Raw genomic sequence first — 22,891 nt, 5'->3', positions numbered from 1 at the left:
GTCAGTTATACTTTATACTGTTGGAAGGCACGTAAGTGTGCAGAGATGGAAAAAGATCCTGTGGAAGGAATAAGGGCTCGATTGGTTGTATTTAACAGACTCGACGCAATCGTAGAGTTAAGCACATGTATCGGTGGAAACATCATCGTGTAACTATGAGCGATAAAGAGCATTATCATTCTTGTCCCTGTGCCATATCGCGATGCATGCAAAACGTGATAGGTTTAAGGATTTATTGTTCAAAAATATAAATAAGTGAAATAAATAAAATGTAACAAAATATAAATATAAATATAAAATATAAATATAAAGTATAAATTAATATCTAATGTATTATAAACTGCTTTGTTAGAAAACACACTGGATACCGATTTTAATTAGACGATTACAATCGATATATTTTAAAAAGCCATCGTAATTTTGAATTACGTTTATATTTTTGTTATCTTCAAACAGATCCCTCCTTTTGGAGCTAGCAGAAATGCATTTGGGTCAAATTGATAAGGGATCATAGTTTTCTCGCAAACGTCCACTTTATACTTGCGAAGAATTGTGATTATACCCACTTTGGTTTGATAAACAGCAAAACGTGCACCTAAAAGAAAAGTTTTATGTGCGTGTTTGAAATTTGTACAAAGTCGACATACTTTTCTCTTAATAATTCTGGTAGTCATCGAGTAAATATCATCGATCTAACGTACCAATACAATTTCTTGGTCCAGTGCCGAATGGTAAATAATGCATCGGATGTCGAGCATCAATGGCATCTCGAGTGAAATTTTCGGGATTAAAAACATCAGGATTCGGATAAATTTCGGGATCACGATGAATCGCGTATACGGGAATCCAAATCATCACACCCTTCGGTATACTGATTTGTGGATCTCGGAAGATATATTCAGAATTTGATTTTCTTGGTATCAGAGTTCCTGGTGGATACATCCTTAATGTTTCTATAGGAATAAATTGAAAAAAACGCCACTTTATTCATTTTTCATTTTTCTTCTCAAAGCAAAGTTATACGCATACCTTTAAATACTTTGTCCAAGTATTCCATATCTTTAATATGCTCGTAATTTAACTTTCCGTTGTGTTTCTTATAGTGTTCGTTGATTTCTTCGCGTAAGTTCTCTTGAATTTTGGGATTCAGCGCGAGTTCGTAAAGTGCGTTGCTCATTGTCGTCGAGCCAGTTTCAAAACCAGCAGCAAAGAAAACGTAAGCTTGTGCGGTTATGAAAGAGTCTGTTAATTCTGTAAAATACGATTTAACATTGTGTCATAATTTTACCTATCTAACAAATATCTAATGGATGTATTTTAGCAAATTTTTTGTATACTACGCTATTAAACGTACCAAGATCGTGTAACTTTTTTGAGTCTTCCTTAAGTTGCATTAGCGTATGTATAAAGTCAGGTCTATACACGTTGTTCTCTTTTCTGCATTTCATAGTATCTGTGACGACCTTGGTTAGAAACGGAGTAAGTCTTCTGTCCGGCACAATGTAACCCAACAAATCGTACAGTTTCGGCATCATCAGTTTGAATTTCATTCGTATTATCGCCTCCAAAGATGGTTCAAAAATTTGTTTACCGATTTTACGAAATTCGCTCTTTTCGTCTGACAGTGCACCCATGTTGATCCCAAAGGCACATGATCCTATCACGTCCGTTGTAAATTTTGCTGTTATCTCACGAAAATCGACAGGTTCTCCCTGCGCAACCATTTTATCCAGATATTCTTCGAAATAGTTTGCGCATTCGATGATCAGATCGAACATATTTTTCAATTTGCCAGATGTGTACACAGTGAGCTTCGATCTCAATGGACGCCATCGTTTTGCTTCCAAGTTGAACAGATGCTGCGATAATGGTTCGACCTAAAAACAGTTTATAACGCAATTTGAAAATTTTGACTATTCGACTAGCTATAATCTTATGTAACAATATAAAGTATAATGATGATAATATATGATAATATATTACAATGGATAGTGATTTGTAAATAAATATAAATATAGATAAATATTGTATAAAGATTAAAAGGTAATTGTGTATATTACTTTGCTCGCCGTAATGACTCGAAACGTATCCAAAAGTTCTAAAAACAAGTTGCATAAGTTATACGTACGTATACGTACTCTTTCATGGACATTAAATCCGCGATCAGCGAATTTCGAAAAGTCTCTGATGAGAACATCCTTGATTAACTCCGGATCTTTTAAAACTAGTACGGGCGTCGATCTCATGTATAACCCAATCATTCTACCTGTATAGGTTTCGTAAAGGTTTTTAATATATTGTGGCAAAGCTATTCCTGAAAACATGATGTCTATAAAGTTTCCAAAGAAGAATACTGGTTTTGGTCCCGAGATTTTGCGCTTCTTCCAGAAATTAAATACTAATATATAATAATAATAAACTAGAAGTACTGCAACGACAGCGCATATTATTATCAAATAATATACCATGGTACTCTTTTTCAGTTACTGATTCAGACGAAAAGAATGATTTTCTGAAAAAAGAAACGTGCAATGATAATTTGGTACAGTCAATATTCTCCTTTCGCTCAACACTTTCCAAACTGGAGTCGATTCGATTATGAATATCATAGAAACTTGCCTCAATAAAAATTGGAAAAATAGAATTATACAATTTTTATTTATCTATTTTGTTAGAATTTAATCTTGGGATTAAGATTAATAATCTGTGCTAATCTAAGATTAATAATCGTAATCCGTACGATCAATCACCTTATCTGCATGCGATTGATATCGTTGTATTCCAACATATTTATTTACTTATTTGTTCACTTAAGCACTGAATAATTCTACTTTCTATGCATCTACTTTATAAGTATGTTGATATTCATAGATACATGAATTTATATTTATTAATTCAAATACTTTGATCTCTTTTGTACTCCTCCTTTATTGATGCGATTCCGCTTAACTTTCTAATGATTCTCTCGCGACGACTGAATTTGTACTTCAGTGCAACCTTAATTACGGCATCATTATATACGCCCTAGATGACGCAAAACACTTGTCTTGGTAAAATTCATTAAGCACCATGCGTCAATTTCCTCGAAATATTATCATATTTACTAGTATTGTTATCATTATTGGCGCATTAAGTTACGAACATTCGGAACGCGGGATCGAATCCCGGCGACCGAAGTCCGATTTTTCTTCCACGATCCTAAAGTAGGAAGTGAATATTAGCAGTATCCCCAGCAGCGATATCTACACAGCCACCAGCCACAATCATCACGGACACACATATTCACCTCATGTGTATATGCGTATACTAAAACTTGTAAACGCACAAAAATATTTACAGCATATTTATATTTAGGCATAGTCCGTATGTGGTGGATATCTTTAAGGAGGGGATGTATCGCGTAAAATTTCCGCGATGCCCTATTTTATCGAAGAGGAACTTTGGGGAATTCCAGGGGGATTCCCGAGTGAAGCGCACGAAGATATGCTATCGCAGAACAATAATATTTTGACGGAAACTGAATATCATGTTGCATATGGACCGTTTATGCGTGTGCGATTATTTATGGGAAAATGAAAATATATGAGTTAACACTCTTAAAACGTTAAATTCCATTATATTTGCATGGCAGAGAACGAAAATTGTCATGTCACAACTACAAAATTTACTTTACAACACAAGCATAGAAAAATTTGTTATTCGGCGTTAATACGATTAAAATTAGTCATTTTAAAGGACGTCTCGCTTTGAAATTATGTTTCTAGTTTCGTTAACTTCAAATATATGCCCCCCTTCGGCGTCAGTAGAAACGACGTCCTAGTAAACTCGTATGGAATCATGGTTTTGTCACAAACGTCCACTTTATAATTACGAAGAATCGTGATTAGACCCACTTTGGTTTGATAAATAGCGAAACGTGCACCTAAGAATAAAAATGAAGCAAGTTAATAAATTGGTAATTTAAACAGAAACGAACAACTTCAACAGAAACGCTCGTATAATTGAACGTACCAATGCAATTTCTTGGTCCATCGCCAAATGGTAAATAGGTCATCGGATGACGAGCCTCAATGGCGTCTTCGTTGAAGTTCTCTGGATTGAACACGTCAGGATTTGGATAAATGTCAGCATCATGATGCAACGAGTATATGGGAATCCATATCATTAAACCCTTCGGTATACTGACTTTTGTGTTCTTGAAAGTATAGGCGGAAGTAGATCTTCTTGGCAATAGAGATCCTGGTGGATACTTCCTTAATGTCTCTGTGAAGATAAATTAAGAAAAATCTTTTATTATATTTCTTTGTAAAGCTTTAACCTTCTATTCGAAGTAAAGCTACGCATACCTTTAAACACTTTCTCCAAGTATTCCATGTCTTTAACATGTTCGTATTGCAACTCTCCGTTATGTTTCGCAAGGTGTTCCCTGATCTCTTGACGTAATTTGTCTTGAATTTCTTGATTTAGGGCGAGTTCGTAAAGAGCGTTGCTCATTGCCGACGACGAAGTTTCAAAGCCGGCAGCAAAGAAAACGAAAGCTTGCGCAGTTAATAAGCTATCCGTTAATTCTGCAAAATACCGTTCACTTGTGTTAATTAAATTGTTATATTGTACTAAGAAGTGAGTCGTGTTATTTTCTTTCTTATTATTCGCCGACACGATACAATATGATTGTATTTTCTTAGCATAAATTGCGATGCGACATTAAAATTAAGTTGTTACTATAAACTTACTAATGTCGCCCAATTTCTCTGGATGTTCTTTCAATTCCATAAGCATATGTATAAAGTCAGGCCTGTATATGTTATGCTCTTTCCTGTACTTCATAGTGTCTGTCACGAGCTTGGTAAAAAACGGAGCATGTCTTTTGTCGGGTACGATGTAACCCAACAAATCGTACAGTTTCGGCATGTACAGTCTGAGTTTTAACCGTATTACGTTCTCGAAGTTCAAGGCGAAGATTTGTCTGCCGATTTCACGAAACTCACTGTCTTCGTCCGATAACGAGCTCATCTCGATTCCAAAGGCGCAGGAACCAATCACGTCGGTCGTGAATTTCGCTGTAACCTCGCGAAAATCTATGGGCTCTTCCTTCGCGGTCAGTTTATCCAAGTATTTTTCGAAATGGTCTGCACATTCGAGGATGAGACCAAACATGTCTTTCAGTTTGCCGGATGTGAACATTGGAGTGAGCTTCGATCTTAACGGACGCCATCTTTTTGGTTCCAAATTGAAGAGATGCATAGACAATGGTTCTGTCTGTGAACAGTTCGCGATATTAGTTTAAAAGCCGACAAAATATTTTCTTTTAAGCAAACAGGACAAATACAACGTTATCGCTGAAGAATAGAAGATTAGAAATTTCTTCGTTGGAAGATCTATTTTTATGTCTCTGTTTACGATAAAAATATTTGTTTACTTCGTGATAGCACCATTAATAAATCATAAGTACGAATAAGAAATATGGATATGGAACACGGAGTGGCTATTAATACTTTATCGCTCATTTTTTCACTTACAAATGTCACTTACAACATACCCTTTCATGAACAGCAAATCCTCGATCGGCGAATTTCGAGAAATCTCTAATCATGACATCTTTTATCAGTTCCGGATCTTTTAGAATAAGAACCGGTGATCTTCTCATGTACAACCCAACCATCGGCTCGTTTTTGTATACTTTATAAAGATTCTGCTGGTAAGCCACCATTGATATTCTTGCAAGCATCAGGTCTATGGTGTTTCCAAATAAGAATACAGGCTTTGGTCCTTGAACTCCACGACTCTTCCAAAAATCGAAGGTTGACGTGGAATAATAATAGAAAGCCAGAAGTAATGCGGCTAACCCGCACAAAATTTCAAAGCCACTCATTATAATTTCTCTTCTGAAAAAGAATTTATAATGTTGTGCTATAAAAATTCTGCAGGACATTTCGTTTCGCCGTAGAATAAAAGAAGAGGGGTTAAATTATATCGTTAAAGCGGTGTTGGTAGATACACGCGAACACGGTGATATTTTTGATGATCTTTATTCTGAATAAACGCGCGTACAAATCTGCTTAGCCTCTCCGCGAGTTTAGGGGCATGTCCTTGTTGAGCAACGTACGTCGAATTATGAATGAAATATATTGTCTTATTTACGTTGTTAATATAACGCATACATAATATATGAACAGTATCTGACTTGTTTGTTAATGCTAATTGCAGCGTTATTGAATATATTCGATGATTACATAGAAAACTTTGAAACTATAAATTCTTATATACATCTGTTATCATTACATGCATATTGTATGAAAGTGTTCCGTTTTTGTATTTTAAAACGTTGTTGTTTTAAAAAGTATTTAAATGCGACGTGAATCAAGCAATATTCATATCAACCAGATTATCAGACGCGTAAAGCTATCTGCTGCATTACTCTACTTTGGCGATATCGATATAATTGATATAATATTCATTGCGCGTAAAAAATGAGGAATATATGCATGTCAACGCTATTCGTGTTATTATTAACGAACTGTGCTATTCAAAATTAGTAAAATTACGTATATGTACTTATGTAGTAGATTTCTGTTGTTAGATTAGTGTTGTCTGTGTATAATTACGTTGAAATCGTTATCAGTGTTGTGTTGCATAATTTTCGACGTTTTATGTTTGCAAAACGAGTAGCATGGCATCGAATAATAAAACTAACATTCACCACTTGAATGAAACTGTTTGAAGTATTATCCTGAAATATGTATATACATACACAATATAAGGCAATAGAATTACAAGTAGGTTTATTCAGATAGAAGCAGGTTTATAACGTAGTTAAAAGCGTTATATAAGGTTCGATATAGTACTTACGAATCAACTGATATCGCTTTTCATTATTTTCCACACGCACATAAGTACGTATGTATATAGATGTCTTATTAGTGCTAGACGATATATTCCTGAGTCGCGAAAAATGATGTTATCCCTAACATGATGTAGAATAGACTAATGTTAATCTACTGGCGCTTTCGATCTTTAAACGCATACTCTGACGATTATCGGAGACATACTCATGATGACTTGCAGATAACGAAAATGTTACGTCCGATGATTTTATACAAATCAGGCCCCACGTCGCAGGCAAGATGACAACCAGATGTCACACACCTTTACTGTGTACCCTCAATAGGCTTAAGGATCCAGCATAAATCTTGGCATAGTTAAGGTCCTTTAGACTAAACTAATATCTTTTAGTTCGAGTGTTCATTAAATTTATTCTCTACTACGGGAAGATACGGAAATTTGGTTTTTCCCACGTTCGGTATCTCCCGCTTTCCCGGTATCAGCAACTTTCTCTCGGGGGTGGCTGGGACCTTTCCTTGCTCACCAACTTTCTTCTTATTCAATCAGAAACAACGACTATTGGCCTCACTTTCCTAGCCAAAATTGTCATTAACAAATCCAATGGTCAAATGGAGGGGTGTGTGCGCTAGACACACCCCTCACTGGCTTTCCTCCGCACGGCATCGTCACCGAACTTCATTGACTTTCCATCCTTTGATCAGTCAACAACTCTCTACTAGTCGCCTAGTCGCTAAATCGCTGAACCCATTTCTCGATTCATATTTTACTTACGATTTATAACTCTCGCGACACCATAACTCACTATTTGCAAGTCACTCCTATTACGACTAACATCGTGATCCTGCAAATAACTATAAGAGTCGAACACTTCTAACTTTATTGTAAACGATATTACAATACGTATCTCTGATCATTTATACTCTCCGTGAAATAAGTTGTTGGAATAAAATATATATTATAACCTGTTAAACTCAGTGTTATACTAATTTAACCACCTCTATTACCCTAACCGAAATAAGGGATCGATCAGTTCGTGGCGTCGATAATCCAATCGTAACGAGAATTTGCGACTCCCGTTGACGCGCCTTCTCCGCGATCGCGTCTCTCCGAGAACGGTCAAACAGAAAGTGATTTCATAACTGTCATTTTGAAAGATACTTATAGGATGGGCTTAAAAGTACAGTCAACGAGACAAATATGGAACGCGTATAAAATAACGAAGATTCTAGTAATGGGGGATTCTAGTCATGTACAATTTACTAAAGCAATTTATTCAACCCTTATTCGACTCTGACTTTTCTTAATTTACGTTATTCGATGGTAACAAATTGACAACAATGACAAACGATCAGCGTAATAAAAAGTACGGATATATATTAATTCTCTCATTGAAAATTCGATACATCCGGTGTTCATTCATAAAAGCTCAGAAGAGTATGTCAATACCAGGTGAAAGTAGTTAGATTTTCTCAGTTCTGGCGGAAATTCCACACTGTAATCGTCGCATCCTTTCCAAGAAGGAATGTACTAAGAGAGCTGAGAGAGAATGCCAGCAATGCAACCAATTGGTCAAAGTTAAAGATCTCCATAAAGGATTCAACTAGTGCAAGTTTTTATGTCAGTTCAAGTAGTAGAGATGTACCGATTAGGGTTTTGGTTAGCCATCTAACCTTTTAATCGATCTCGATTAGTCGTCTGTGCCGATCACTTTCAAATACTGCAACAAAATGTATCAAATTTCTGTCATATTTATTTTATTAACGTCTTGTTTCTGTGTCTTAAAATTCTTTTTAGTATAATATAAAATAAAATAATATATTATAACATAATGACTTATTATAACAATATAAGTATAAGAATAATTTTTTTTTATGCCTTAGCTATTTTCAAATACACTCCTCCTTTCAGCGTCACTATAAAGGCATGAATGTCATGTTCAAAAGGAATCTTGGTTTTCTCGCAGACATCGACTCTGTGGTTACGGAGAATCGTTGCAAGTCCAACTTTGCTTTGATATTGCGCGAAACGGGCACCTACAAATAATTATAAAAAATTATATATTTATTTGGCTTGAAGGTTTGGGAAGGAAACTTTTCACAGAAAATTTTGAACAAATTCCAACTCATGAAGATTTTATATGTTAAAAATAGAAGAAATGCTTTCTAAATGGGAGAAGATGATAGAAGGTAAGAAAAAGATATTGACGATTTATCTTTTCCATAATGTCATGCTGATTGAAACCGACGATTTAAGCACATGCCAAAGATTTGATATTTTCTTATCTTATTATTATATTAGCATACCAATACAGTTTCTTGGTCCATCGCCAAAAGACAGATAACTCATAGGATGCCTAGCGGCGACAGCATCCTCGTTAAATCTTTCAGGGTCGAATTTCTCAGGATCCGGATATACATTTGAATCATTTTGAATGGCATATATTGATATAAATATATCTGTTCCTTTTGGTATAGAAATGTTCGTGTCTCTAAACGTATAATTTTCCATCGCTTGCCTGTTTAGCATAGGTAATGGCGGGTACTTTCTTAGCGTTTCTGCGGAGAAAAGGCATAGAAAATATTACCATTCGTATTAATAAAATTATTTTTTGCATATTTCAATAATTTTGCGAGTCTACTACACACCTTTAAGTACTTTGTCCAAGTATTTCATTCTTTTGATATCTGCATATGTCAAAACTCCATTACTTTTGTCGTAGACGTCTCTAATTTCTTCTCTTAGTTTGTCTTGTATTTCGAGATTTTGTGCTAACTCGTAAAGAGCATGTGACATCGTTGAGGAAGATGTTTCGAATCCACCGACGAAAAATGCGAAAGTTTGCGAGGCAAGCAACGCGTCTGTGAGTTCTGCAAAATACAACAAGATTCGTTACTATGCATTATTATGATATTGCAATAATAATTTTATTATGATAATTTATAATATGATATATTTATAATGATAATTTTATTCGAAGCATAATATTAAACTGTATTCTCATCCTCACCAATATTGTTAACTCTATCCGGGTGTTTCTTCAGTTCCATCAGCAAGTGCACAAAATCTGGTCTGATTATGTTATTATCCATCCTGTACTTCATCGTATCGATAAATAAATTTACAAAAAAGTCATTGACTTCTTTTGGTTGCAGGTAAGAACCAATTATTTTATACAAGGATGGTGTAAATTCTCTACAAAAATCTCGAATTATCTGTTTCGCGTTAACTGCAAAAATTTGTTTGCTCATTCGAAGAAATTCAGAGTTCTTATCCTCGAGAGCATTCATGTTTAGTCCAAAAACACAGCTACCGATCGAATCGATCCCGAATTTTGCAGTCAACTCACGGCACTCCACTGGTTCACCCTTCTGTGCTAATTTTTCCAAGTGTTTCTCCAACTTTTCCGCGCATTCTGCTATAAGTGGGAACATTTCTTTGAGCTTGCCGGATGTGAATACCGGCGAAAGTTTAGCTCTCAACGGCCTCCATCTTTCAGCTTCTAACATGATGAGATTTTGCTGTATTGGTTCTATCTACGCAAGAAATAGCAATAATAATTAGTTACTCGAAAAGTGTATGTAACGCAGAAACAATGAAGTTGTTAATTACTTTTTCATCATATATTTTAAATCCTCGGTCAGCGAATAAAGAGAAGTCCTTGATGAGAATATCTTTAATCATATCTAGGTTGTTGGGCATCAGAAGTGGTGATGTTCCCATGTATATTCCAAAAGCTGGTTCATTCTTATATTGGTCGTACAATCTCTTCGTCCAATCGGCCATCGATTCTCTTTTAAGAAGAACGCCCAGAATGTTGCCAAAGAAGATTATCGGTTTTGGTCCAGGTATATTGCGACTTTTCCAGAAGTTGTAGCATGAAGAGTAATGATAATAGATCGCAAGAAGTAGTATGGAAATGCCACACAGTAGTTGAAAATAGTCCATGTCGAACGAGATTTCTTTAATTTCAACGAATAAATATCAGTGTTTGTAGGATAGTTTTTAAATATAGAGTGTGCAATTAAAAACGTATTCTTAACTATTAATGATCGAAAATTTTGTATCTATATGATATTGTAACAGGATGAACATTCAGAAGGATAAAAACATAAATAAATCGTTAACGGGCAAGCTGAATACGACTAATGAATTTTGTTTGATTTTTAAAAACTTACCTCACTTTGGGCTCAGGATGAGATATTATTATGGTGTAACATGTTGTCTCTATACAATTGTGATAAATGAACCGCAAAAGCGTGGAGTTCACATAATAATACTATCAATACGAAAATGAAAGACAGGCGCTTACGATTAGTGACGACACGACGCGTCACGATGGCAACGACTACTTCGAAGTAGATAACGATGATCGCGCTCGGATGATCATTAGTACTAGCGATGAATCGTGGAACGTACTTCCTTGATGTTGTTTTTTCTACTTATACTCTATAAAACTTTTAATGAAATAAAAATATTTATGGTATAAATTTTCAAAAATTTGTCAAATGTATAGCATAACTTTAGAATGTTCGTGGCATTTAGTCGAGTTACGGACAAGTAATTTGCTATTAACCCCTTCCCGTGCCATTTAGTTCGACGAAACAGATCACGCTGATGCTCGTAAACAGGAACTTACATTCAGTCACGATCGTAACGGGGAAAAAAACAGTCCGTGAGCTCGGTTTGTTATGTTTACGTTTGGTCCAAGTATCTGGTCGCGAATCAGACTGGCGATATTCATGTTTGGGCCAAAATCTTCATCGCGAGTCTGACTCGCTAAAGTACAGGAAGGGGTTAAACTAAGAGCACTATCCGCACGTTTTAAAATTAATTGTACGAATTAGAAAATTGCACATACAGTGAGATTCTGTTTATACAAACCCCATTGAGGGACGATTTGGTTCATACGACCAGGTCGTTTATATAATAGAAGTCCATCTATATACAGGGTGGCTGGTAACTGGTGGTACAAGCGGAAAGGAAGTGATTCTACGCGAAAAAATAAGTCGAAAATATAGAATAAAAATTTTTCGTTTGAGGCTTTGTTTTCGAGAAAATCGACTTTGAATTTTCGCTCGGTACGCGTGCACTTTATCGCGTCTCGTTATAACGGATCTCATTGTAGATCGTTGTCTCGATGGAAAAATTAAAAAAAAAAATTTTTTTTTAATTTTTTATTCTATATTTTCGACTTCTTTTTTCGCGTAGAATCACCCTCTTTCCGCTTGTACCACCAGTTACCAACCACCCTGTATATTTCTCTCTATCGCTAACGATTTTTGGTTCAGTTAATAAGAATACATTTGCTTTTAAATACGCAATAACGTTGCAAGCCTTTATTAATTGCGACGCATGAGAGCGTATCACACAAGGAGCGCACCTATTATTTACATATTATAATTAGACATTGTACACATAACTGAATTAACGCGCAGCGATAGTTCGGATTATAGGAGCTTACCTAAAGTTCATTTAATCAGACACTATTAAAATAGCGCACGTAAACAGAGGTATCATAGAAACATAAACTAAGAAACTCTTTCTGGTGTCTTCAGTCAAGTGACTATAGTGACTTGTCACCAAACTAATACTGTTATGGCAGATATCTTGCAGCAGATAAACCACGAAAAGAAAAGTTTAGGAACACCGATACCGACTGATAGAGATTTAATAACAATCTATAAGTAGCTAATATCTGAAAGGACAAATTAATCATTTTGCGTCTTTTTGCATTATATTCAGTTATAGATGACACGTAAATCAGATTTTGCCATAAAACTACGCTCCATTAAATTCTAACTCATCGTTTGATAATAATTGTCATCACGTAGAGTATAAAATAAAGTAAATGATGCTTATGTGATTATATACAGATATTTTCTGATAATTAATCTCGTTTGCTGATAATTCAGCGCGACAGATAACACCGTTGCTTGTAATAAACAAAATTATTACTACGTTCATTTGAAACAAAATAACTATCGCATAAGTCTGTGTATGGTTTGATGATAAAAGCAAGAAGGATGATGTTAACCTATAGAATATAACCTATAATATATGTTATCTAACATTTTAACTTTTCGACGTATTTTTGCTGCTACGCAATTGCACCATGTGTACTGATAATCAACTACACGCTATATAGCCAACGTATTGCAGTAATGTGACCGTAAGATATTGTACACTTACTTGTTGAGATGGGTAATTATATGAAGATGAAAGCTTCCTGCAAGAAAGAAACTGTTTGGATTGTATCTACGATCAATGCCAAACTGTACTGACTGAAGTCGTTTCAGCCAGAAATAGTATGACTGTAAATTTGCTTCTACCCACTCTCCATATGGCGCAGTTGATGAGTAGCAATTGGTTAACGCCTTCTTCGTACGCCGCTTATACGGCTTATTTTTTCTTACACTTTCTTATCTTCGAGCAGTCGAAAATTGTGTGGAAAATTGTCGATTGTATCAAATTTATTCGTAGTAATTTTTTAATTACAATAACGATTCGTTTTTATGCGCTAACAAAGTTGGTCCGTTTGTCGTTATCTTTATAATACTGTGTGAATGAAAATTCACGATAACCGAATTCTATAATGATACTTCCACCGAAATTTTGTTACATCTACGTTTCAAAAGTTTCAAGCGTTATCAATAAAATATTTTCGTTCTCTGATACGATCGTTTCTAAAGAATTTGTACACAATAATACAACTTAATTTACGGTTATTGCAAGGTACACGATGTAATAGTATAATTAGATAAAAAATACATTTGAATAATTATTTACATTAACATTGTGCTTTAGTTATCTTTAAATTTACCCCGCCGGCGAGCGATAACAAAAATGCCTCTTTGTCCGGTTCGTATGGAATTTTGGTTTTCTCGCAAACATCGACTTTGTGATTGTGCAGAATCGTTGCAAGACCGACCTTGCTTTGATAATTGGCGAATCGGGCACCTGAAAGCAATTTTTAAAAATTACATCGATCCGATATCGTATAATTAATCGTATAATTATCATAGTATCAACTAATAGCATTATATAAGAATAAGGGTACAAGATACTATGTTGCGAGTATATTTTATTTATTTTATTTAAATACCAATGCAGTTTCGCGGGCCATCGCCAAAGGATAGATAGCTCATAGGATGTCTGGCAGCAACAGCATCCTCGTTAAATCTTTCCGGATCGAATTTCTCAGGATCTGAATAAATATTTGAATCGTGTTGGATACCATATACTGGTACCCATACTATTGTTCCTTTTGGTATGGTGATTTTTGTGCCTTTAAACGTATAATTCTCCATTGCTTGCCTGTTTAATACCGTCAGTATTGGATACTTCCTTAGTGTCTCTATGGAGTAACAAAAAATATTTCTTCCGTAAAAATAAAGCACAGGTTTTATTCGCGAGAATCGGATCTATTCTCTCATTTATAAGTAAATGATCATTTTACTATCTTTTGAATAATCAAGTGTTTCTTTCTTTTTGTTATAAATTGTCATTACAGATTTCATTAGGTAGACGTGCTTTAATATTCTTTGGCACACACCTTTAAACACTTTGTCCAAATATTTCATTCCTTTGATACCTTCGTACGTCAGAGTTCCACCATCTTTGTCGTACTCATCTCTAATTTCTTGCCGTAATTTATCTTGTATTTCCTGATTTTGTGCTAATTCATAGAGAGCATGCGCTATCGTCGACGAAGACGTTTCGAATCCAGCAATGAAAAAGACGAACGCTTGCGCGGCTATTAGGGAGTCGGTTAGTTCTGTAAAACACACAATTTTTTGTTATAACTCTGTTAGTGACATATGTATTTTTCGCGATTTCATTTGAGATATACTTTCAAATTCCCTACTCACCAACATTTTCCATCTTTTCCGGATGTTCTTTCAGTTGCATCAGCTGGTAAATAAAATCTGGTCTTGCTATATTATTCGTCTTCCTATATTCCATTGTGTCACGAACCAGATTTATGAAAAAGTTGTTTATCTCCGTCATTCGTAAAAAGTAACCAACTACACTAAACAGAAATGGTGCAAGTCGTCTGCAAGATTCTCGAATAGTCTGTTTTATATTGGGAGCGAAAATTTGTTTGCCCATTCTTCGGAATTCGCTGTTCTCATCTTCAAGAGCATTCATGCTGATCCCGAATGCACAGCTCCCGATCACGTCGGTCGTGAATTTTGCAGCCAAATCACGACACTCTACTACTGGCACACCCTTTGCTACTATGTTGTCTAAATATTTTTCTAAATTTCCCGCGCACTCTGTTATAAGTGGGAACATCTCTTTCAGTTTACCGGAGGTGAATATTGGTGATAACTTCGTTCTCAGTGGTCGCCACCTCTTGGCTTCCAAAAGGAAGAGATGCTGCGACAATGGCTCTATCTACGCATGAAATTATATATCGATAAATTTACAAACACTTTGATTTCGGGAAGTCTTGCAATTGTTGCGAATAATAATTTCCGAAAAATGTTTGTACGATTATTTTATTATTTCCAAAACATCTCGTTTATCCTTGAACTCAAGATGCTTTTTACATCAAATCAACTGAATAAATCTGTTTTCAATAATGTTGTTGCGCGGAGCAATCAATGAAGGAAATACCTTTTCAAGTACTTTGAATCCTCTGTCCACGAATAAAGAGAAGTCTCTGATGAGAACATCCTTGATCAAGTCTAAGTCGTTAATAACAAGAATCGGTGATGTTCCTTCGTATATACCAAAGACCGGTTCACTTTTGAATTCGTTGTACAAATTTTTCACAATTGTGGCTACGGCCTGTCTTTTAAGGAGAAGATCCACAAAATTGCCAACAAATATTGACGGTTTTGGTCCAGGTACGCCACGATTCTTCCAGGTGTCATAAACCGAGCTATAGTAAAAATAGATCGCGAGAAGTATTGCAGCAATGCCGAGGAGAAGTTGAAAGTAGTCCATGTTGTAAGGTACTAAATTCCAATAATTAAAAATCACAATCAATGACTGCTGTCGTTTCTCTATTTTACTTATTTCTAAATGGTTTTACGCTTCGTTTCAAAATTATCAATCTTCAGTTTATTACGACGGATTGGTGTTTCAGAAATATTTTCTCGAATAATCGTATTCCATACGATCGTATTAATAACAAATACCTGGAATTCCTAATAACAAATAACTGGAGTCTTTCGGTCGATTTTTTTTTAATTGCTCTCTGTCAAGCGGAAGCAAGTGTTTACATACCTTTGAACGATAGTCTATGTATCTGCGAGGAAAATGTACTTCCGATGTAATAACGTTAGTAAAGTAATAATTTCCCGTGATATACCTAGATTACAAAATATACTTCGTGTTGTTTTTATCATCTACGTGCACTGTGACGAACTCCCAATGTAGTGTAAAAATCGTAGTTATTCTTATCACGTTACCAATATCAGAAAGCCGCTAAAAAATCAGTAAGTTTTGCTTGATCGATAAGAACATTTAAATTTTACTTTTAAATTGTAAATGAACACTTAAGGTAATTAGTCGGTTGAATAAAAAATACGTGACATTTAAATGTACAAATTAAATTTCAAATTGTTGTCATACTTACATGGTTGTTCTTTAAATAAAGCTTCTACTAAGTAGGAAGAAACGTGTCTGTCCGTATCTCACACAGAATGTTGAATGATATTAACGATGATGTTTCAACTTGAGCCAGCTGAGCGATAGCAACAGAGTCATTTTAGCTACTGTCGGTATTTTGCTGCTTGGCGTCATGCAACACACACTATTTATACGAAGGCAGGGATCAAAAGGCAGACTAATGGAAACTAATTTAGATTTTGAAACGAATCAAGATTTCGATATTGTTTTCACGAAAAGTTTCAACTTTGTTTCATCGCAGTGAATATTCTCCTTCGCTTATCTAGAGAATACGTATATATATATACGTATAGTTTGGATATCGTATTATTTTATCAGTTTTTTCTTGAGAGGAATTTGATAACAAACAGTGACACAGCGTTAGTCCATTTCATTATATAATATTTATTTGATTTATAGAAATATGACCCGTATGACCATTAAATATATTTATAGAACATATAAAAAATATGAAATATCACGGGTGACAAAATCAGTTTAAAGATATAATAGAAATAATGTAGGGAAACTGTGTATATATATATATATATATTTGTCGAGTAAACAGTATTTGTCGAGAGTCATTCTGATAGATTGCAACGAAGTCCTTGACAAAGATTTACTCGTATCGTTTACGTAAACCATTCGTCATTGTGTAACGTCACCGTATGGCTTGCGAATATAATCACGAATTTACTGATACATATTGGATCAATATATAAATCATCAACATCCTTGATTCAATCTTTTGCTAACTCATTCTGACAATGTAACGTGTCATGAATATAAAAAACAATGTTTATCTGATTTATGAATTAATTTATATGAATGAATATATTTACTTGTAAATTAAGTAACAGTAGTAAAAAATTACTGTAAATAGAACAGTCTTCTTTTGCCGCTGATCTAATGATAGAAACTATTTCGCTCTAAGAAAACTGTTTAAGGATTTTGACGTGTTAAAGGCATGAAAAATGTTCAAACCGACCAGCCACAGAAAACGAGAAGAGTGAGTAACAAGTTACCATTGGTAGTAACCGATAGTAAGTATTTTGATTAACGCAAACTTGTAATCGATGCTATAATTTTATTATCAATTTTAAGTCACCATAAATGGTCGGATTAAAATTAGCTAGATATGTACATTATTGCGTATAACAATACAATTTTTAACTTTAGTATATTAATTCTCTACTTTGGTTATTTTCAAATGCACACCTCCTTTTAACGTCAGCATAAATGAAAGGGGATCAGTTTCGTAGGGAATCCTAGTTTTCTCACAAACGTCGACTTTGTGATTGCGAATGACCGCTATAATGCCAACCCTGCTTTGATACTGTGCAAAACGAGATCCTGAAAATAACGATTAAGAAGCTACGTCATTCATGCTTTTTTTTTTTTTTTTTTTTTAGAGGTAAAAGATACTTTACAGCGTAGGTTTTCTTTTCTTTTGCTTATTTTTATTAACTTACCAATGCAATTTCTTGGACCATCGCCAAAAGGCAAATAAGCCATAGGGTGTCTAGCAACAACAGCATCGTCGTTGAATCTTTCAGGATCGAATTTCTCAGGTTCCGGGTAGACATCTGCGTCTCTTTGGATTCCATAAGCTGGCACCCACACTTTCGTGCCCTTTTCTATGCTGACCTTGGTGCCTTTGAACGTGTAATTTTCCGATACCTCTCTCATTATAAACGGTATTAGCGGGTACATTCTCAGCACCTCTACATAGAGGAGAGTAAATAATTTATGTAAATAATCGTTTCGAATGTTGGAACAACTGCTCGAATAATTTTCTTCAGAAATCAAAGTTTCGTTTTAACGTTGTAACGCACCTTTGAAAAACTTGTCCAGATATTTCATCTCTTTAACTGCATCGTACGTTAAAACTCCTTGATGTTTGTCGTAAACCTCTCTGATTTCCTTACGTAATCTGTCCTGTATATGTTGGTTTAGCGCTAGTTCGTAAAGAGCGTGAGATATCGTCGTTGAGGAAGTCTCGAACCCAGCCGCGAAAAAGACAAAGGCTTGCGAGGTGAGCAACGAATCTGTTAGTTCTGTAAAGAACAATATCACCGACCTTTTATAATGATCTCATCCGATTAGAGTTATTATCAACTAAAATTGGAAAATTTCTTCTAAGAGGAAGTTTTTCGATAACGGAATTCAAATTTCGAAGCAAAAATTCATGGCTCTCTTTTCACTCTTCTGCACGTTAAGATTTATCAGAAATGGACAAATATTTGTAATCCACCTAAAGAAAGTCACAGACGGTTTATTTTAAGCTGTATACCTATATTTTCTAATTTCTCTGGATGGTCTCGAAGTTCCATCAGCGTGTTGATGAAATCTGGTCTGACTATCTTATTCTCTCTTCTGTATTTTATCGTGTCTCTGACCACGTCTATTAAGAATTGATCGACTCCTGGAATTTGCAGTAGATGGCCAAATATTTCGTAGATGTTTGGCAGAAATTGCCGACAGATATCTCTGATTTGCATTCGCGTGGTCTGCGTGAACATTTTTTTGCCTACTTCGCGAAATTCGCTGTTCTCATCCGAGAGAGCGTTCATGTTGATTCCAAAAGCGCAACTACCAATTACGTCGGTTGTGAATTTCCCAGCCAAATCGCGACATTCCACTGGTTTACCCGTTTCGACCACGCTGTCTAAGTATTCCTCCAGATTCTTCGAGCATTCTATTACGAGAGGGAACATTTCTCTCAGCTTGCCTGACGTGAATACTGGGGAGAGTTTTGCTCTCATTGGTCGCCATCTTTCCTCCTCCAGAGCGAACAGATGTTCTCCCAGTGGTTCTGCCTGAATAAAATCTCTTTTTGAATTTTTCTTTCTTTCAAGAAGTGGATATTAATATATTTCCTTTTACGCGCCAAGTGGCGTAAAAGTATCGGGCAATCAACGAACATAGAAACAGAAATTCGTAAATTAATTATAATTTTCAAGTACCTTTGGAAACAGGCGGAAACCTCGGTTAACGAATAGAGGAAAGTCCTTGATGAGAACGTCTTTGATTAATTCCAGATCTTTAATAACGAGGACAGGCGTCGTTCCCTCGAATATTCCAAACATTGGCTCTTTCTTATATTCCTCGTAAAATTCTCTCAGCTTATCGGCTAGCGACACTCTTCTAAGTAAAATATCTTTGAAATTACCAATGAAGACAGTAGGTTGCGGTCCGGGTATGCCACGAATCTTCCAGTAGTCAAATGTTGAGGTATAATAATAGTAGATCGCTAAAAGCACCACGCCAATGGCGCAGACAAGTTGAAAATAATCCATGTTGTATCACGCTTTCTGTAAAAATCAAATTTCACTGATCAGAATTGACTGGTTACAGTAACTTCTGCTTCTTATAAAGTGGATGACTAAAGCCACATGCTAAACGCAGGAAAACAAGCTAACAATTAATAACTAGCAGATTGATATCTGCGATATGTCGACTCCTCGATTAATTATCGACGATCGGAGTCTCTAACGATTAATTTTCTTTTATCGCAAGCGTTAATCAAATAAATTTAAACTTTTTATCGATTATTCATTTATATTCCATATCGAAGAACAATTGGATATCCACTCGAAAAGATCTTAAAAACTGAAACTTAATCCCAGTCTTCTTTGTCGATATTTCTTTCTTTGTAATAAGGATTTGCGCTGTTTAACAAAATAATAGCCTCTTATCATCTTATCGAGTTTTCGTCAATTTGCTTGTCAAGTTGCTCGAATATGTAGCTCAATAATTTCTATAACGACACTGCCGTGTTCCTTCTGTCGTTCGTACCGATGCTTACTTTTGTCGTCGCCCTAGAACAATCTCCATGCACACTTTTCTTGTTACAGTCGTCATCCAATTTAAGTAGCTATACATTCAACTGATACGATCGTTTCTTCTCCACATGTGTCACACTTGTTTGTTTTCTCGGTCATTCTAAGGTCGACATACACCACCGAGGAATTGTTTTAATCAATTTATAGATATCATTTATCTAATGCGAACCTCTTTATTGAGTTGACTGAAAATGTCCTTCTAAATTTCGACTTAAATACGAGATACAAGTATTTCGGGGCATACGCCATAATGTTAAACAATTGTGATATAGAAATAATAATCAGAGCCACTTTAACGTATTCTTAAATCTCTATATCGATATTGTCATTCATTTGAAAAATACGTATCTTTTATTCCATATTACGCGAGATTAAAATTTAGTACAAACAAGCAGTGCAGCAAGTATACAATACTTTACGGTATTCACCTTCGCTTCCTCGTCTATCTTTATTTTGTTTATTATATAAACATGACCCCACAAGGAAATACATTTTAATTTCATCCGTAAGATAAAAATAGATCATTCGTTTTGGTAAAACTTTGATAGCTAGTTCTCAGCAACAAGCAGTGCAACAAGTATACAATATTTTACGATATTCACCTTCGCTTCCTCGTCTATCTTTATTTTGTTTATTATATAAACATGACCCCACAAGGAAATACATTTTAATTTCATCCGTAAGACAGCCAAGATCGAAACGATCGCGAAAAGAAAAACTAAGGTAATCAAATTGTCAAAACGAATGATGAAGCTAATCTCCAATGACTTTGAACAGCCGTGAACTTTAATGTAACGTAATAGCTTTGCTTTATTGAACGTAACGATTCTAACAACTATACAGTAAAGTCACAACTGACTATTAATTAAGAAAAGGTTACTCTCTGCTTCTTTTGGTTCGCGCCGGTTTCTGATATTTGATTATTTGTATTTGTTCCATTGGTCGAATTCAACAGACGCAAAAAAATTTCCTCGATGAATAGTTGTTTTGCTCAACCAACTTCATCAATCGATAAAGCACGTAAAACTGTTATCTCATTATACACAATGTGAATTGATTATTTTGTCTGCTACGTTGAATACAACACTAATGAAGATGGCCGTTCTTTCCCGCATTTTAAATAAATAAGTGCATAGACTGGTGTGGGTATTGTAGAAATGTAGAAATAATTATGCACATTGTTTTGATGCCCACGGAAACGCGTTGCAACCAAAAGTTATTTCTGTTCATTTTGGTAAAATTTTGATACGTAGCTCTCTCAAAAAACGTAAAATGTTTTTGCAGCAAACAAATGTTACAACATTTATTTTCCATTTCTTTGTCTATCTTTATTTTAGTTATAAATAATTTTAAATAGATAGGTTTGATAGATTTTTTATGATTACATGCGTATCTTTTAGATGCACTTTAAATGTATTTACAAAGCTCATGGAATGTCTCATTTGTAAACAGATAAGATTGCAGAGATAGCAATATTTGTGTAACGATTCAAAACAATAGCCTGGTTGTAAACAACTATTGTTTTCCCAGCTGTAAGTGCGCTACTTTTTTCACAAATGTATCTTTACAAGGTATACAAATAATAGTAATTTCACTACATTTTGCAATGACATTGTACCGTGGTATAACACAAAAATGTTGAGATTACATTGAGCAGAATGTTTACGTTCGTTCCCTTAAACAATGAACTCAAACAATCGATACGAGACAACCTTGAATGAATGTAACAGTGAAATTGAATTGTGTAATATTAGAAATAAAAAATAATCAACATGATTATCGTCATAGAAAGTCTAAATTTACTAATTATATACATTGTAAACGGATTCCATATTATAAACTTTAAAAAAAAATTAGGTTGTTTCTAAAAATAAATAAAATAAAAAGTAAGAATTTTCTCCGAACTTTTTGATGAATCACGTAGGATTAATTGACTTGTATGTTGAAAAGTAATTGTTGAATTAGAACAGTTCTTCACATTTACGCGATGAAGTTTCCTTGATACGAAATCTTTACATATTGCTATTACTTACGTAGTAATCACGATGCTACGAATGTTTGTTCCGAGTCTACGTTTGTTGTGTATCGTGGAAAGATGTCAACTGATACTGCCAGCGATCATTACCTACGTCTCCTTTTAAATCGTGACGCAATTGAAATAAAATCATACATGAATGTATAGTAACAGAGATTATACGTAAGTTCTTCCAATTATTACACTGCTGATATCAAACAAAATATTTACTTATCTTTACTGTGTATCGTATGTCGTACATTACTGTGTATTACATAACTTACAAGTAATTACTGAAATTATTATTATTCTTGTAAAAGCAATTATTTCAGTTTAACTCGTGCAATTAACTTGCTCTAGAGAGAAAGAGAGAGAGAAGATAGGGTAGAAATTAGAAGTCACGAAACCCCATAGTGAACCATTAGATAAGGCTAATTAATTTGCTCCTTCCGTAGACACAGACTGTGAATATAAAATTTTTCGCTTTATCTCTTCTGCTATTTGACAAGAATTTCATGTCAGGATCATAAGAATACGGTTCCTTTGACTCTACAAGCAACGATTGTACGAT

General features: G+C 34.9%; 3 protein-coding genes across 3 annotated transcripts; all 3 read right to left on the bottom strand.

The window, feature by feature from the left end:
- Window positions 1-328: 328 nt before the first annotated feature.
- Window positions 329-7,257, bottom strand: LOC117154864 (uncharacterized). Its single transcript, XM_076622902.1, has 12 exons — window positions 6,850-7,257; window positions 6,556-6,730; window positions 5,540-5,885; window positions 4,734-5,259; window positions 4,347-4,568; window positions 4,012-4,263; window positions 3,756-3,922; window positions 2,139-2,474; window positions 1,355-1,877; window positions 1,030-1,251; window positions 702-953; window positions 329-595 (listed from the first exon to the last, which is right to left on the bottom strand). The coding sequence occupies exons 3-12, from the start codon at window positions 5,870-5,872 to the stop codon at window positions 432-434; spliced, it is 2,997 nt and encodes a 998-aa protein (XP_076479017.1). The 5' UTR covers window positions 5,873-5,885; window positions 6,556-6,730; window positions 6,850-7,257; the 3' UTR covers window positions 329-431.
- Window positions 7,258-8,580: 1,323 nt separating this feature from the next.
- Window positions 8,581-16,733, bottom strand: LOC117154862 (uncharacterized). The gene is made up of 14 exons (XM_076622901.1): window positions 16,430-16,733; window positions 16,078-16,278; window positions 15,463-15,998; window positions 14,712-15,240; window positions 14,396-14,617; window positions 13,946-14,197; window positions 13,636-13,800; window positions 11,540-11,619; window positions 11,153-11,282; window positions 10,453-10,802; window positions 9,851-10,376; window positions 9,489-9,710; window positions 9,147-9,398; window positions 8,581-8,876 (listed from the first exon to the last, which is right to left on the bottom strand). Exons 3-14 carry the CDS (start codon window positions 15,793-15,795, stop codon window positions 8,713-8,715), a joined length of 3,225 nt encoding a protein of 1,074 aa, XP_076479016.1. The 5' UTR covers window positions 15,796-15,998; window positions 16,078-16,278; window positions 16,430-16,733; the 3' UTR covers window positions 8,581-8,712.
- A 795-nt stretch (window positions 16,734-17,528) lies between these two features.
- On the bottom strand, window positions 17,529-22,494 carry LOC117154863 (putative cytochrome P450 6a14). Its single transcript, XM_033330227.2, has 6 exons — window positions 22,340-22,494; window positions 19,428-19,775; window positions 18,755-19,280; window positions 18,297-18,518; window positions 17,934-18,185; window positions 17,529-17,814 (listed from the first exon to the last, which is right to left on the bottom strand). The coding sequence occupies exons 2-6, from the start codon at window positions 19,758-19,760 to the stop codon at window positions 17,645-17,647; spliced, it is 1,503 nt and encodes a 500-aa protein (XP_033186118.2). The 5' UTR covers window positions 19,761-19,775; window positions 22,340-22,494; the 3' UTR covers window positions 17,529-17,644.
- Window positions 22,495-22,891: the final 397 nt, after the last annotated feature.

This window comes from Bombus vancouverensis, chromosome 11, assembly GCF_051014615.1.
Source record: "Bombus vancouverensis nearcticus chromosome 11, iyBomVanc1_principal, whole genome shotgun sequence".
Classification (NCBI taxonomy): Eukaryota; Metazoa; Arthropoda; class Insecta; order Hymenoptera; family Apidae; genus Bombus; species Bombus vancouverensis.
Note: the sequence above shows the minus strand (reverse complement) of the source record. Positions and strands in the feature narration are given on the sequence as shown.

Coding starts and splice junctions, on each gene's coding strand:
- LOC117154864 (XM_076622902.1), bottom strand. CDS start 5,872: ATGAGTGGCTTTGAAATTTTGTGCGGGTTAGCCGCATTACTTCTGGCT. Junction 3,923..4,011: donor TGGACCAAGAAATTGCATTG/GTACGTTCAATT, acceptor TTTTATTCTTAG/GTGCACGTTTCGCTATTTAT. Junction 2,475..3,755: donor AGTTAACGAAACTAGAAACA/TAATTTCAAAGC, acceptor TAACTGAAAAAG/AGTACCATGGTATATTATTT.
- LOC117154862 (XM_076622901.1), bottom strand. CDS start 15,795: ATGGACTACTTTCAACTTCTCCTCGGCATTGCTGCAATACTTCTCGCG. Junction 11,620..13,635: donor AAAGATAACTAAAGCACAAT/GTTAATGTAAAT, acceptor CCTGTACTTTAG/CGAGTCAGACTCGCGATGAA. Junction 10,803..11,152: donor GCGTCGTGTCGTCACTAATC/GTAAGCGCCTGT, acceptor TTGAAATTAAAG/AAATCTCGTTCGACATGGAC.
- LOC117154863 (XM_033330227.2), bottom strand. CDS start 19,760: ATGGATTATTTTCAACTTGTCTGCGCCATTGGCGTGGTGCTTTTAGCG. Junction 19,281..19,427: donor GTTTCCGCCTGTTTCCAAAG/GTACTTGAAAAT, acceptor GATTTTATTCAG/GCAGAACCACTGGGAGAACA. Junction 18,186..18,296: donor TCTGGACAAGTTTTTCAAAG/GTGCGTTACAAC, acceptor TCCTCTATGTAG/AGGTGCTGAGAATGTACCCG.